This window comes from Manis pentadactyla, chromosome 14 (genome assembly GCF_030020395.1).
Source record: "Manis pentadactyla isolate mManPen7 chromosome 14, mManPen7.hap1, whole genome shotgun sequence".
Taxonomy (NCBI): Eukaryota; Metazoa; Chordata; class Mammalia; order Pholidota; family Manidae; genus Manis; species Manis pentadactyla.
The window spans coordinates 7,057,873-7,072,877 of NC_080032.1; the positions used below are offsets into that span (position 1 = coordinate 7,057,873).

The 15,005-nt window shown below is 41.6% G+C and overlaps 2 protein-coding genes across 4 annotated transcripts in view; one reads left to right on the forward strand and one right to left on the reverse strand.

Moving 5' to 3' along the window:
- Positions 1–2,612: 2,612 nt before the first annotated feature.
- TUG1 (taurine up-regulated 1) lies at positions 2,613–12,963 on the reverse strand. Its single transcript, XM_057492044.1, has 6 exons — positions 12,945–12,963; positions 12,673–12,729; positions 12,242–12,549; positions 9,645–12,032; positions 7,857–8,582; positions 2,613–6,295 (listed from the first exon to the last, which is right to left on the reverse strand). Exons 1-4 carry the CDS (start codon positions 12,961–12,963, stop codon positions 11,568–11,570), a joined length of 849 nt encoding a protein of 282 aa, XP_057348027.1. The 3' UTR covers positions 2,613–6,295; positions 7,857–8,582; positions 9,645–11,567.
- The window catches only part of MORC2 (MORC family CW-type zinc finger 2), a 38,078-nt gene continuing 35,356 nt past the window's right edge, over positions 12,284–15,005 (forward strand). The window contains exon 1 of one of the 3 annotated variants that reach the window (XM_057492064.1): positions 12,284–13,528. In XM_057492064.1, coding sequence (XP_057348047.1) covers positions 13,461–13,528 — 68 coding nt within the window. In that variant the 5' untranslated portion in view covers positions 12,284–13,460. The remainder of the gene's footprint in view (positions 13,529–15,005) is intronic. The other 2 variants (XM_057492066.1, XM_057492065.1) reach the window with 2 other exon arrangements.

A 15,005-nucleotide genomic window follows, 5' to 3' on the forward strand; every position in this document is an offset into this window, starting at 1 on the left:
GTCCACTATATTCTATCCCTTTGCTGCCCCATACAAGCATTCAACATGAACAATTTTATAAATGCCTCCATTCAACAAACTGTAGAAAATGGATTCACCTCCCCAAGGGAGATAAAATATTTTCCAGTTATCACATACACTGTCAGGTCTTTCTGGGTGACACTCACTTTTCTCTAGTTGTTACTCCCATCTTGATAATCTAAAATTTATGGATTTACTGATGTATTTAGCCATCAACCACACACCCATATACAACCATGAGGGGACCCTGCCATCAGAATGGCTCAGTTCGTGATGCGGAAGTTTGACTGGGCTAATTGAGATCATGCTCATATTTCAGCCTGGAGGTGTAAGGGGCAAAGTACTGAAATGGAGAGAGAAGACAAGAAGATAAAAAGACAAAGCAAATTAGGAGATAATGGGTAGAGGCTATAGATCTTATTTCTGCAACAGGTCACCAGGGCTGTAACTGGTACTTATCTCTTCCTCCTGCACTATACACTGTATTTCTTCTTCTGCAAAGTTCACTCATGGGAAGACCCAAACTTCCATTCCTGAGATATATGGGGACTGTGATTTTCCAAGTCTTTTGAATCCCCCAGATAACAAAACTCCTTAAGTTGGTTTCTTTTCTTATTGTCTCAACTCTAGCAAGGCAGCTTAATAAAGCTGCAATTCAACAATCATTTTGTAACTTATGGCATCAATCTCCAAGTTCTAGTTTGGAATTAAACAAGATTCCTTCATCCTGGACACAGAAAGGCCCTGGATTTTATTCATTCTATGACTTCAGGTAAGGTTGTTTTTGAGCTTGTTCTCTCACTTTAGATTACCCAACATAACCCAAGTAACATCCTAATTCCACTTCAATTGTCTTGGTCATCTAAATTTTGCCCTTAATAGGCACAATTCCAAATGATAAGGGGGGTATCTTTACAAGCTGGTTTGCTAATATAAATTAATCATCTTCCCCCTGGAACACAGAGCAAGAGTTATCACTGCCTTTAATTCAGTCTCAGCACAATCATCAATTCTACATCCTCTGTGTTCCTGAGTGTCTGAAGCTTAAATGTCTGTAATCATTCAGTCATTTGCCTGCAACCAATAGAAACCCACTTTGGCTGACAAATGAAAAGGGAACATATTATAATGGGAATATATGGTAGTCTACAGAATCAAAGGAGAATCTAGATAACCAGGTCTTAACAAGCAGGAACCAGGGCACTTTTGGGGATTTCCTTGCACCTAATCTTATATCGTTTCCTTGGGACATTACCAGCAGAATGACTCAGTTCCTATAGTGTCACCTCTCTTAAGACTCAAAGTCCTGGTGGGAGGGGAATTTTGATTGGATAAGCTTGGGTCACACAATCAAACCTTGGTCAGGGGGTACAAGGCCAGACTACTGTAATTTATAGTCCTACTAAAACCACAGATGGGAAGGAGTAGCATTCAAAGGAAAAGTGGAGATGTATGATGAAAGGAAAGGGGTAAATGACTTGGGGAAAAGGAACCAATGAATGTCCATTACATCAATATTTAAATGATGGTGAGAAGAATCTACAGTGGGGCAAGAGCCAGGAAAGCAGAAGAAAATGGGGAGCACCATGGCACCTAAGGGAACAAAGAGTGTGTCAAGATGCTGGTGGAAGTTGTTCATGCTGCTAAGATGTATATGGAATGGACTCAGCAATAAAAAGGTCATTACTGACCTTGACTGCAGTGAGAATACATAAGGGTTTCAAGAAAATGTGATTTTTTTCCCTCCTCTTTGCCTAGTGTGAACACTACCATAGTGGTCTTAAGATTGACATCAGCTGAGAACTAATTTTTGATGAACACTGAAACTAAGAAGTTCTGATAATCCAAATACACTTAGACATTTGAAGAGAGATGCTTGAAAAGTTAGAGCAATTACTAAGCTCTGAGTTTCTCAAACAAGGTACAAAATCTGTCAGTGTAATGGATGATAAATGTTTATCTAAATATTCACTAACATAAAAGCAGGTATTTTTAGTTGACAAAACAGTCTTAGTGTTAAGTAACTTACCAAGTCAGACAGTAAGCACTACACTTTAAAATTTTTTTGTTTTTAAATAAAGTTTAAAAGTAATGTGAGTAGTGTAAAATATCCAAACACAGAAATGTATAAACTCTTGTAATCTATACTGTTCAAAGGAAGCCATTAATAGACTTTTCTATGCATTATAAACACAAATTCTTAAATGAACTCACACTATACGTTTTTCTATCAATAGTTTGTTTCACTTAATGTATCATGGCCATTTTTCCATGTTCATACAAAATAAATGTACTGAGTTTAACAGACATGTAGATTTTCTTATATGGCTGAGACGTGTCATTTAAACAATCCTTCACTGATGAACATTTAGGTTTCTTTCTAGTTTCCTACCATGTACTTAATTTTTATGCCTCTGTAGTAACTTACTTAATATTGTCAGTTTCTGTTTCACTGTCTTCTAGTTTGAAAAATAATTTCAGTGTGGCCATGACCTCTAATTTAATAAATTCTTGAATCTGTCAAGTTTCAATGTTGGTAGATAGCATATTATTCAGGACTCAACTTCAAGCAATAGAAACCCAACTCAAAGTAATTTAAGCAAAAGAGGGTTATTTATTGGTTCACATAACTGAAAAGTCCAGGGGATATACTAGCTTCAGGCACGGTTGGATCCAGGGGCACAAACATTGTCGTCAGGACTCAAGTCTCTCCATCATTTGGCTCCACTTCCCTTCACACTGGCTTCATTCTCTGACTGGCTCATTTGATATGGTAGGCCCTGCTGGTTTGAGCGTTTCATCCTACAAAGCAAAGCAACCTCAGTAAAGAGAGCTTCTGAGCTTCTCCTCCACAGTTCAGAAAAACTCAGGACTGAGCATCACTGGATCAATCTGAATCACATGAATCATTCCTGAACCAATCACTATGGTCAAGGAGATGGACTGTGCTGATCAGATCTGAATTGCATTTCCCTCCATGAAGCCTAAGGGTAGGTCAGACTGTCTGAACCACAAGGCCTGAAAATAGGAAGAGGTGGTTCCAAGAAACATCAGGGATGGAATGGATGCTGGTCAATCAAAACAACTGATGTCAACGATAAGACCAGATAGTCAAAAAGTTTCATCGCTGCTCATAAAGGTGAACAGTAACAAATGGCATTGTTACTTCCTTGATAATAAAAGTATTCTGAAAAAATTTTTGAGGACTATGTTTGTCCTGTACTCAGGAAGCTTATAATCCATTTGAATGGAATAATCATGTCCAACGGCATACTTTGGATGATTATAGAATTTCAATTGAAGTAAACTCAGTGGTCATTAGTCTGAGAGCTTAACTGTCTTGCTGACATGAAGCATAACTAGCCCCTAACTGGCAAATAGTACAGTGAGGCTATTCAAGTCAGTGGTAATTTTTAAGTGCAGTGGAAAAGTTTTCTTGGGTTTAAGTCTTTTGCCTAGTTGAACTGGTACATTTCTGTGAGTACTGGTGAATCAGACTCATCTCTGTATTATTGCAGAAGAGAGGAATGGGCAGCGCTTTTGATCTGCTGTAATCCTTCAGATCCGGTAGAAAGGGTCCCAGGTGCTGAAAATGATCAACTATATAGACATATAGAAGCTTACTCTACATTAAAAAAAAAAAAAAAAAAAAGGAGTATGCAGCATGGTCCTCATTGTTGAGAACATTAAGTCTAGTAAGATAAAGGTGCAGGTTGCTTCTGTTCAAAACTAGATGTAAGAACAGCTGAGATCAGTTTTCATCTTCTCAAGGACAGCCAGTCAGAATGCATCAACATGTCAAAAACAGTAAGGAAGGGCTGAGTCAGGTAAAAATGCAAGTCGGGTACCTTCAGCAGGGCCAGCCATACCAACAGACACGATATGACCTGGAAGAACAGGCAGATTAATATCAAGGCTCCGTAAATTAGTTTTTACCCTGAGTACTCCAGGGTTTCCATAGGGTTTCTTCTGGATACAATTTTCTGATCTTAAAGGGTCAGTCAGGTACAGTAGCTTTCATTTTCCTGCCCATCTGCCCAAGAACTTTCAGCTCTGAAGGTGGCTATATCCTCAATCCAGACTTCAGGTTCTGTTTATGAGTCTATGCTACATCTGGGAGTGATAGGGTTGGGAGAGCCAGGTTCATCAAGGTTGACCATACTTTCTTTGGTAATTAAGGCTCCATCTTCTGTAACTCAGCCTATTTCTGAGAATCATCTTATAAACAAGTCAAGGCCTCAGACTGGTTGAGCAGTGTTGCTGAAAGATTTAGATGAAATCCGAGGCATGGAGAACGTAAGAAAGATCCTTGGTTTGAGTTTTAGGCATTTTGATTCTTCATCTACCAAATCTTATACAGTGTACATTAGACTCTTGAACAGATGATCATCCTCACCTTAAGTCCCTCATTTTGACAGGATTAAAGGGAATGACTGGCAGTGTAGATCAATGTCTTTTTCTATTAAAAAAACAGAAAACTGAGCTGACATTTTGAAGACAGTAAAAAAATTGAGTTTGTAGGTAACTTCTTCTTTACAAATAGTATTTGTTGAAGGTGAACAGTCTAGCCAGACTTAGAGCTTGTTTGACGATTTGTAGACCAAATTATGTAACCACATTTAGTCTAGGACGACAAAGATATAAATAAACCATTTCCAATATTTATCTAGTGCATTCATTATAGTAGTTGAGAACAGCTGGCCTCTAAGTTGACTGTGAAGTAAAAAAAGATTTTTCTCATGACACAAATCAAAGTCTACTTGTTTGACATGATCTGGTCTGGGAATTCATGAAACAAATCCTTCCTGCAGAAACATGTAAGTTGTTCTTAGTGTCTCAGAGTATCTCATGGCAAGGAATGAAGTAAGCCTCTTTGAATCAGTGTAAAACAGTATTGAGACAGATGAAATTCCATAAAACATCCCTAAGGACAAAGGGCTGTAGTCTTGTGACATTCAGAAACAGCAGCAGGAAACTCGTAAGTCTAGTGATAAAATCCTTAGCTGCACAGCTTTGTAGATTTTTTTCAAGTCAGCCTACATTTCCAGCAGAAAGGCAGATGACATGCAATTTGAGATGCTCAGCAAGTAAGCTATCATGACCTGGTCAAATGGCCTACCTCCAAATATCCCTAGCACCTACTGTTGATGATACCAGAAATCAAAAGACCTGTCTTAAAAGAACATCTCTCATTGGCTAGAAGAAAAATTTCCAAATGGCTATATTTTAAATCACACACGTGAGAAGGATGTTCAAAGATGGTCTCTTGTGGATCAGGTGTACATGTAGTTAGAGCTGAGTATTCATAATTTTGGAGCAGAATAGGCAGATAAGCCAGTGATGGAGGTATTTTTTTTCAACTTTATTAGCTCATTTATCCTGGAAACAGCAGTTAAACTGAATAAAAACCAAGGTGCAGAATAACTGCCACTGGTTGAATCATAGTAACTTATAGTTTGAGAGTAAGGTGAATGATAACTAGGTACCCTTTTAGGTAATGTTGCCAATATTTTGAGTTCTGCTTTCAGTTAACAGTTATCGCTTGCACACAAAGTAGAGTACCATGGCTGATGATGGGAGGTCTAATGTGTAAGTTGATCTAATATGGCCTCAATGAGGCATCAACTTCAATACCAGCTTCAATACCTGGTGATTCAGGTATCCAAGGAGGCTCAAGACTTCAAAATCATGTATTTCAAGTACCACTAGAGCATACGGTATTTGTGAAAGAAGTTGGGCCAGGGGGTATGTCAGTGTAAAATACTATGAATTGCCCTCTGGCTGTATCCAATTCCAGGAATCACTCCTCATTTGAAGTCCTTCTTGGGGTAGAGAGCTGTTAATCTAGGTCCATCTGATACCACTTTCAGACCGTATGACTACTCTTGGGGGCAAAGATATGCCCATCTTCTTACACTTTTCTGAGTTTGCCCACAGTTAAGCATTCCTAAGAATGTTCAGCATCAACTAAACATGGGCTGTGTTGGGTAGAAGTACAGATCAGAATGCCATTCAGGTCAAACATACTGTTTTCTAGGGCAGTGGTTTTCAAACTGTGTTCTGAAGAATTCTAGGTGTTGTAAAGAAGTCTCCTTAGGTGTCACCATGCTGGTAAAGGAAGATGCTTGTGGCAGATTTCAGGCCCCCCACTCCTGCTTCATCTAGAGTAGCTCCACTTTTATTCTGGGCTTCCACAGAGTTTTCATTCAAAGGGCTTCATGGCCACAAAGCCTTTGGAAAACCAATGATCTAAGAGTAAGTTGTTCACAAAATGCTGAAATACAAAAAATAGGTCACTGAAACCAGAAACTGTGAGCAAAGCCTGTAGTAAGCCAAGGTGTTTCCCTGTTCACTCTAGTGTGGGTCACACTACAGAATGATTAAAGTTCAAATCCTCCATAAATTCTGATGTCTGAAATTGGGCATCAAATAACTATCAAAGAACAAGGCTATTGGACTAGAGTTTTTGCAATCAACATAGAGCTGCAAAACGCATTTCATTTCTTTGTAACTACTATCCCGAGAGTCCCAAGGCTAGGTGACTTCTCTTCAAGCACTGGTAAGAGCTCAATGGGTAACAACTCAAATTCTAAGAAAAAACCTTTCACCCCTCTACCCTCTTTCTACCATCCTTCTCCTCCTCACTTTTCTTCCCAATATCCTTGCCCACCTGAGATACAATGCCCTTGAACTAGATGTCTAGGTGTAGAATTCTGGGGGCAGACACATTGTTAAATATCATGGAATTCATCCAATTTTGGGACAGAATTAACTTTTTCCTATTACCTTCCCATTTTGTGTATCCCTACAAATATTCTAGAGGTTCCTTTGAAGAAAATAAAAGCAATGGTCAAGATACAGGACTCTCAGATGATGGAGACATACTAAGTCAATGAGTTATTGACAAAGTAAGAAAGAGGGGACTTCAGAGATGTTATTTATTTCTGGTTTCCAGGGCAATCAAGAACTGGCTATACTGGTCTAATGCAGTTTCCCCATTCCATGAAGAGGAATGCTGTCACATCCTGTGCTTGAGTAAACTTAGGACACACTGGGCTAAACTTCTAAATGATGTTCTCTGCTGCAAACCTTCTGAAATCCTTTAATGCACTACCCTGTATTTGAATACACATTTTACAGTACTTTACCACCTTACTGAACTTTAGACACTCTTTCTACATACATGTTGTTATGTGTATTTCATATACCCACCCACGCATACATATGGACAGTTCTGCTAAAAAAAAAAAGGATGGCTCTTTTTGTGTAAATATTAATTTGGGAATAGAGGACCATAGAGACCACAGGTAAGATCGTCTAGGAATATTATTAAGACTTAAAACACATACCAAAAAAAACAACAAAAAAGAATACAGTATGAACAATCAATTAGGCCATATTTAAGAAGCCCATAAAGATGGTCAGAAGGTCTACAAGCAGCTTTGTGTTTCATGTTGGGTAGTCTTCTTAGATGAACATGTACTCTGTTGACTGGACAATCTATGACCATGGAATTCTGGTCTAGGAGCAGCTATCACAAGATTACATTTATGACCTCCTGAATCAGGAAGTTGATATTTTTTTGGGGTTCCCAATCTCCAGTCATTTTAACACTGTGGGTGAAGTAGAGGCTAAGTTACTCTAAGGAGAGAACTGGACTGGGAGTCAGAAGACCTGGCTTCTACAACTTCGTAGCTGTCACCTTGGATCATCCTTTAAAAGTCCCTGTAAAAGGGGATTATAATTTATTGTTATTTTTCAGATTAATGCATGTAAAAATGCTTTGAAACTATAAAGTGTTATATAAACATGAGAAATTACCATATAGATTCTACCTGGATGTATCAAGAGGCCTTTTCTGGAATCTGACTGGAGCTTGTGAGATGCTGTTAGGTAAAGGGATTCCTTGGCAGAATTTCTTAGATTTGTGTGTAAAGTTCTGGTTCCTGAGTAATCCCAAAGAAGATGGTATGAAGAGTTCACTGTGCCTTTGTTTTGATCCCAATGGGTCAGAGTATCTGCTCATTCAGTAGGCTACTAGAGGTTTGAAGTGGAAAAAGAACAGGGTCCAGTGACCTGGATGGGATCCTAGACACTTCACAACCTTCAACCATGTAAGATTGTGCGGTGTAGTCCAATGTCATTCTCAAAAAGGTGTTGCCATTCTTCGAACAGTGTTGATAATCCCCTGGTCCAAATTTATTAGGTGTCTCTGAAGGCTTTAACTGGAGAAACAAAATGCATACTCAAGGAACAAACTGGGCCTCTGTTAAGATAAAATAGCTTCAGCTATTTGGCCTGAGGAATTTGACTTCACTTTAAAGGGCTGTGCTGAATGAATCTGGGTAGAACAGGGCAGAAGTAGAGGTGAAGGCCACATCATGATGGCTGAATGCCTTCTGGGTCACAGTGGTTCACTGGAATGGTGTCTTCTTCAGTAGTAAGGTGGTAGGAATCACCATGGGAAAAAATCCAGGTACCAGATCTTCAGGCTGATGGAATAGCACAAGGAAGGTGGTCAGAAGGTCCAGGTAAACACGCAGCAATCAGGAGGCACAGGACTGGAAGGGACAGGGACAAAACAGATGTGAAAACAAACCCATGGAATTACACAGGACTCTTAACCCTGGCGTGGGTCTTATCAGTTGCCTATGGGTACTAATTCTTGACAAGCCTGGCTTAGAAGCTGGCAGATAATGAGAGAAAAAAAGAGACTTATGATAAGAACAGAGAGTTCTCTGGCAAAGACTGTTTCCCGACTCTTAAGGACAAACTGTCTCAGGGAATCAGTGAACAGGAACCTCCCTAAATCTCATACTTTGGGGAAGTAACTTGTATTCAGACTGCTGGGCAGTGGTTGGTGGGGGACAAACAAGTGGCTCCACAGGTGGCACATACTTAAGTTTATATACCAATATCAAAGCAAAGGAGATAATGCCCTTCCTCCTTTCCCAATGGCTTCCTCAAATTTTCTTTCAACCTCCTACTTTTAAAAGCTGTCCTTAACTTTCATTTCAACAAGATTGAGTGAGAGAAAATAAGGTACTCAGGGAAAAAGGCCCTGGTCCTTGTACCCATTTGTAATACCCTAAGGAACATATTAGGTTCTCTGTGTTTGAGGGCTCCCTAAATCTTTTTAAGTTTTAAGTTAAAAATAACAAAAACATGAAATAAAGAATTATGGCCAACAGTGATTATTTTCCTAACCAAGAGTAATTAGGTTGCCATGTAGCAATCAAACACTTGTAAAGTGTTTATTTTGAGATAGACTGCTCTCTAAATTCCTTGTTTTTATTAATGCTTCATCTTATGTTGGTAGTATGTGTAAAGATACATAAAGACAAGGCCTTTGCCTTTAAGGGGTTTGCTATATGCAAAGAGAGAAAATACCTGCAAATAACGACGGTACGAGCCATCATATAAAAGATATGTAAAAGATATCTAACAACATGTTGTAAAACTTAAAAAAGATTTTTTTTTTGTAAAGTTAAGAGAGTTGTGGAGAAGGGAGCATCTGAGTTAGATACTAAGAAATGGCGGAAGACAAAAAGAACCAGAGGAAGGCATTCCAGGGTAGAGAACATGAATAAAAGTGCAGAGATGGTAAAGAAAATGGCGTGTACCGTAGTTCACTTGGGATGGAATGTTGCCAGAATTTGCACTGAAGGGCAGACAGAAACTAAGGTCTTCGAATTTCCAGCAACAGCGCTGGTGGCCGTAGGTGCTCAGTTGTCTTTTTTCTCAAAGCAAGGTCAACAGTCTCAAAACTCAAAATAAAAATATCCAGCGTCAGAGGCTCCTGTCACATCTTGAAAAGCTCTTCAGGTCGCAGGTTCATTTCTTGAAAATCTGGAAATCTGGAGTCCATACCATGGCTACGCTGAAAGACATCTGCTTCAGCTAGTGCAGAACACTGTAGTGACACCCTTTCAACTCCTATCTTGGATGTGCTCTTATTTTGTCATAGAAATTTCAAGCTTTTGAGTTCCACTTGTTTTTTCCCTCCTTTCTCTTGAGGAAAGCATCTTACCACCACAGTCTTAAGATTCTTTTGAGGTACATCCAGATTTAATTACCAAAGAGCTGAAAGACCAACACATTTTTCTCTGAAACAGTCATTTCTCTGGAAGTGAGACCACTTGTCTCTGCCCTTTAAGTAAAGGGAAAGTCAACTGATTTTTTTCAGACTTTGTATGAAATAGCAGAACTGGCTAACATCTAACCAGAAAAAATACATTTAAATGTGTTTGTGTTTGCTTGCTTAGAGTTGTACCACTGGTAAGCACCACTCCACAGAACGAAAATGTTTGAAATCCAAGTGTTCAAACATTTCAATAGTGTTTGCTGGATAACGGCCTGGAATTGGATAAAAGCAGCTGACAATTAAACAAAGAAGCAAAAACTGGCATTTTAGCCATCTTAGTAACACACTTGCAAACGAACAGAATACAAAGCAGGCCAGGAAAAAGTTAAGCTTCCAAACACTTCCAAATCCACTGATTCTGAGGTTCAGCAGAAGTTCTAACAAAATTTTTCAGAGAATGTAACCTTCAGTTAATAAAGACAAACCCCCAAACATCTTCAGGAATTCTGTGCCTGGTTCATTTTCTATTCCAGTGAGACAGCTTACTACAAATCCATCTGCACCATTAATTAGCTGGACTTGGCAGCATCATTTAAAAATAAGCCTGCTCACTACCAACCACACAGACAAGGAATATAAAATAGAAGTAATGGATGGCAGCCATGGTTGTGGAAAATGGTCAATGAAACAGAAAGGTAGTCAGGCACCAGGAAAGCAGCAGAAAGCCAAGAGTTGTTAGGCCAAAGTTTCAGTAGCCTTCTTGACACTCAAGTACACATCCATTCCTAGTTTTAGCTGCTTTACATTGGGTGCCTTTGTACCATATGCATCAGCCACCCTTCAGGCACCCCATGTGAAAGGAAAGTCAACTCAGAAGCCAAGCAGTGGAGTGTTGTTACCCCGAACATCCATTATGCATAGAAAACATCTCACATATCCCAGGGATTCAAACGGGAGTTTCAAATTGGTTATGAAGGGTCCCAAATGACATCTAGGCCTCAGTTTCCTCTCTGTGGCATTAAGGAATTGCGGTTCTTAACTCTTCTGGGTCATGACCAGCCCCTTTTGAACTTGCTGGCGAATGGATCTTCATTCCCCTAAAATGCATGTTGCCACTAATTTCTGCATACAATTTCAGGGAGTCTGGGGATCTCCAATTCCAATCCATGATTCCAAGCTTCTGAATTCAAGGACTGGGCAATTGCTATGTTTTCTTACAACTCGGGAAAAACAAACAACCCATTACAAAAGATAATCATCTCTTACACCGACGCTTTAGTTTACTAAGCGCTTTCAAACCCCGCAAACATTGATAGGCAGATGAGGAAACTGAGGCGCAAATGAGTGATTTGCCTAAGGTCACTCGGCCAGCTGGTGGCTAGGCCCGGAAGCAAACCCAGCTCTTCCGACTCCGAAGCTCGTCTCCCCACCCCGGAGCTGCCGCCTGAGCTCCCGCCCCTCACTAAGGCGGCATAAGGAGGAAAAGGCAAAGTAGGAAGCCCACCACCAACCATCCCCCGGCCCCCTCTTGTCCCCCCAACTGGGTCCTTGCAGGCCCCGAAGGATGGCGCCAGGCCTCCAGGCCGGGCCCAGCCACCCCTGCCTCCCCAGCCGCGCCAAATCCTGCCGCCGCCGCCTCCCCAGGAGCGGGGCGGAGCAGCTGCCCGCCGCCACCGACCACCCGGACGACTCCTCGTCGAATCGCAAACGCATAGGCCGCCGCCCGAGTTCTGCGTACGAGAAGAAAGACTCGGCGCGAGCGCCAACGGCCACCGGGCGCGCGCCGCGGCGGCCGGGCCTGCGCCCCAAGAGCTGGATGCCAGAGCAGGAGAAAGAGCCGCCAACCGATCGCTCGATCGACCGCGCGCCCGCTCCTTCGCCCTACCAGACCGGGGAGGGGGGGAGGGCGCGCCAGGGCTTCTTCGAGCTAGGGGCCTGACTCCCCGGCGACGAGACAAAATGGCTCCTCCGGTCCGCGCCGCAGCTACCGTCCCGGCTGCGTCGCTCGGCCCGCCCCCGGTACTGTTCCTTTAAATGGCGGAGAGGGTCAGGAAAGCAGGAAGAGAGGGGCGCTGTCTCACGTGATAGGGGCGGGCCAGTAAGCAAGATCCGGTCACGTGGGGATACGCTACTCACCAATCCGGAGGCGTCGCATCGAAGCGGGGGCGGGAGAATCTGCGTCTCTGTGATTGGCCGAATGCGCCGCGGAGGCCTCGGGGACTTGGGCGTCGGGGAGTGTGCGTGGCTGTCCAGGTTGTGTGAGCCAGCGAAGACAAAGCGGTGGCTGTGGCGGCTGTGGCAGCGGTGGCGGAAAAACCCTAAACGCCGAATTTCGTGACGCTCAGTCCTGTCAACATCTCCAGCGCGGCGCGCGGGCGGCTGGTCTCGCGGAGGCGGCGGCGGCGGCGGCAGCGGCGGAGGCAGCACATGGTTCCAAGAGCGCCCTGCGGTTTTCGGTTACCAATTCCGTGGGGAGGGACAAAGGCAGCTGCGAGCGCTGGGCAACGCCCGGTTGGTTGGTGCGCTTGCCACTACCCTCGATCCAGGTCTTAAGAGCTGGGACTAACTCCTCACCGTTAGGAGGCGGCCACGGGCCCGGGGCCCGGAAAGGGCCTGATCGCTGTCTGAGGGGATTGGGGGAGGGGCGCGTCCCGCCTAAGGCGATTTGGGCGGGTCAGTTCTGAGGCGTTTTAGTGGGTCAGTGCGAGGTCATTTGACGCACTACCCTGAAGAGATTGGGGTGGGACAGCAAGCTGCGTTTGGTCTGGGTTTTGGAAACAAATCTACTGTCAGCACTTGGGAGGTCTTTCAACTGGGATGCGGTGAAACCGGAACTAACGCCATTTGCACTCCGACATCGTGGTCGCCAATTGGGTACCGGTTTAAGGACTCTAGGCCCTTAGGCATTGGTGGCGAAGACATGGGTGATTGCCCCACTTTATGACAGAAATTGGTACATTTCTGGATAGGTGAGGATCAAAAAGGGCTTGAAGAACATGAAGATGGAACAATAATAAAATCGCCAACTGCAGTACCATCTACTCCAGGACCTCCACATTCGGCTATTGAACTATCGTAACAACGCTAAAAGCTCCTTTAGACTACAGATTTATGACGTAGTTCTTTCCAAAATACTACATCATAGTTGTTGAGAGGATTAAAAAAAAAATCGAAAGGAAAAATCAACTGTAGTTTTAGACATCTCTTTGAATATATTTTGGGTAAAGCATAGGTAACCTTACTTAACTGTAAGGAGCACAGTCTCACCAAAGCTGTACTGGAAGGAATCCTGGAAAATCTGTTCTCCTGTAAGGTTATTTTTCCTTAGTAAAGGGCTGGAGACCTCATTGCACCCATGGCTTTCACAAATTACAGCAGTCTGAATCGAGCTCAGCTAACCTTTGAATATCTGCATACAAATTCGTAAGTATTCTGTAAGCGCCAATGAGGTCTCAGATAATTCATTCCTTGATAGTAATACAGAAATCCTTTCCTCCCAGTATTTTGCTTTTTTACTTTTTGGAATATATCACTGGATGAGTCTTGAGTCCTGTATTGAAGAGCTGAGATCAGTGAAATATTTGTTGCTAATCCAGAAGAATATGACCATCATTTGTTGGATCGAAAGTTACTTGATCAAATGCAAACATTAGTTATTTGAAGTCAACATACTGAGTTGTTTCATTTGATAGGAAGCCAACACGTACTGTTCTTTGGATCTCCAGAAGTTGGACTATTCTAGTATCAACTGTTTCTCTTTAGTGACAACAGCCTCAACAGTTGGATATAGCAAGTCTTTTCTTTCTAACAACGGAAAAAGAGGAATGAAGACATTTGACAACTTCTGGGAAGAAAATAATTTTTTTCAGCAGTTGGCTTTATCTTCCTTGGAAATTTGTCCCTACATCCAGTATAGTTTGTATGTGCTAAATAGGAAATGGAGACTTGTTTAAACCCATATTTAAATAACCTCTCCCCTAAATGTGTGCAAATCACAGAACACATACTGTGTTCATGGTTCTTAAATTCCTGAAAAGATTACCATCACTCCAAATTGGCCTGGAATGTTTCAGGGTTAGTTCTTATGCCCACTCTCTTGGAAGTAATCTAGTAGGGTCAAAATTAATGCTTTAATATTCATTGGTCACTTTTGAGACAAAGGTAAGTATTCTACCATTTTAGTTTCTGGAAAGGTGATGAGCAGCTAAACGAATGACCCAGAGATCTGAAGAACCACCGTCAAGGTTGAGAATATACACTTCAATTATGTAGAAATAGTGCAATGATTTTTAGCCTTTTATGGGAAAAGACAAGTTATTTGTGATAAAGCTTGTATTTTTATTTCATTTTTCCTATTAAGGAAATAAAATTTTTCTTGAGTAGTGAAGTGAATTGCCAAGTGATGAGAGCCTGGTTTTATTTTGTTTTGTTTAGAAAGCTTATTGAACTAGAACATTTTAGGTTGAGTACCATAGAGGTCACCTATGTGAATTCTCATGTCATGTATGATCAATCTAAAATCCAGTTAAGGTTGCTAATCAAAGCTTACTTAGCTAGTTGTTAATTTAGCCTTGGGCAAAACGTTAAGTAGCCTTTTTTATATTTGAACTGCCATCTTGAGAATAAATAGTTGAAGGCCACTTAGGTGTTACAGATGATTATGTTTGATAAATGGCTATCTCAATTCTGAATTTTGGAATGAGGGGCCACATTTGGAATGACAGACTATATGGTAATCCCAGCAGAGTTGATTGCTTCATCCAGTTACTTTTAAATATAGTCTAATCTTTATAGCAACTCTGTTGGACTAAGAATTATTCCTATTTTGAATTTGAAAAAGCAGGCTCAAGAGATTAAATTACATGCTAGTTAATGTAGCTGCTAAGTGGAAGAACTGAGG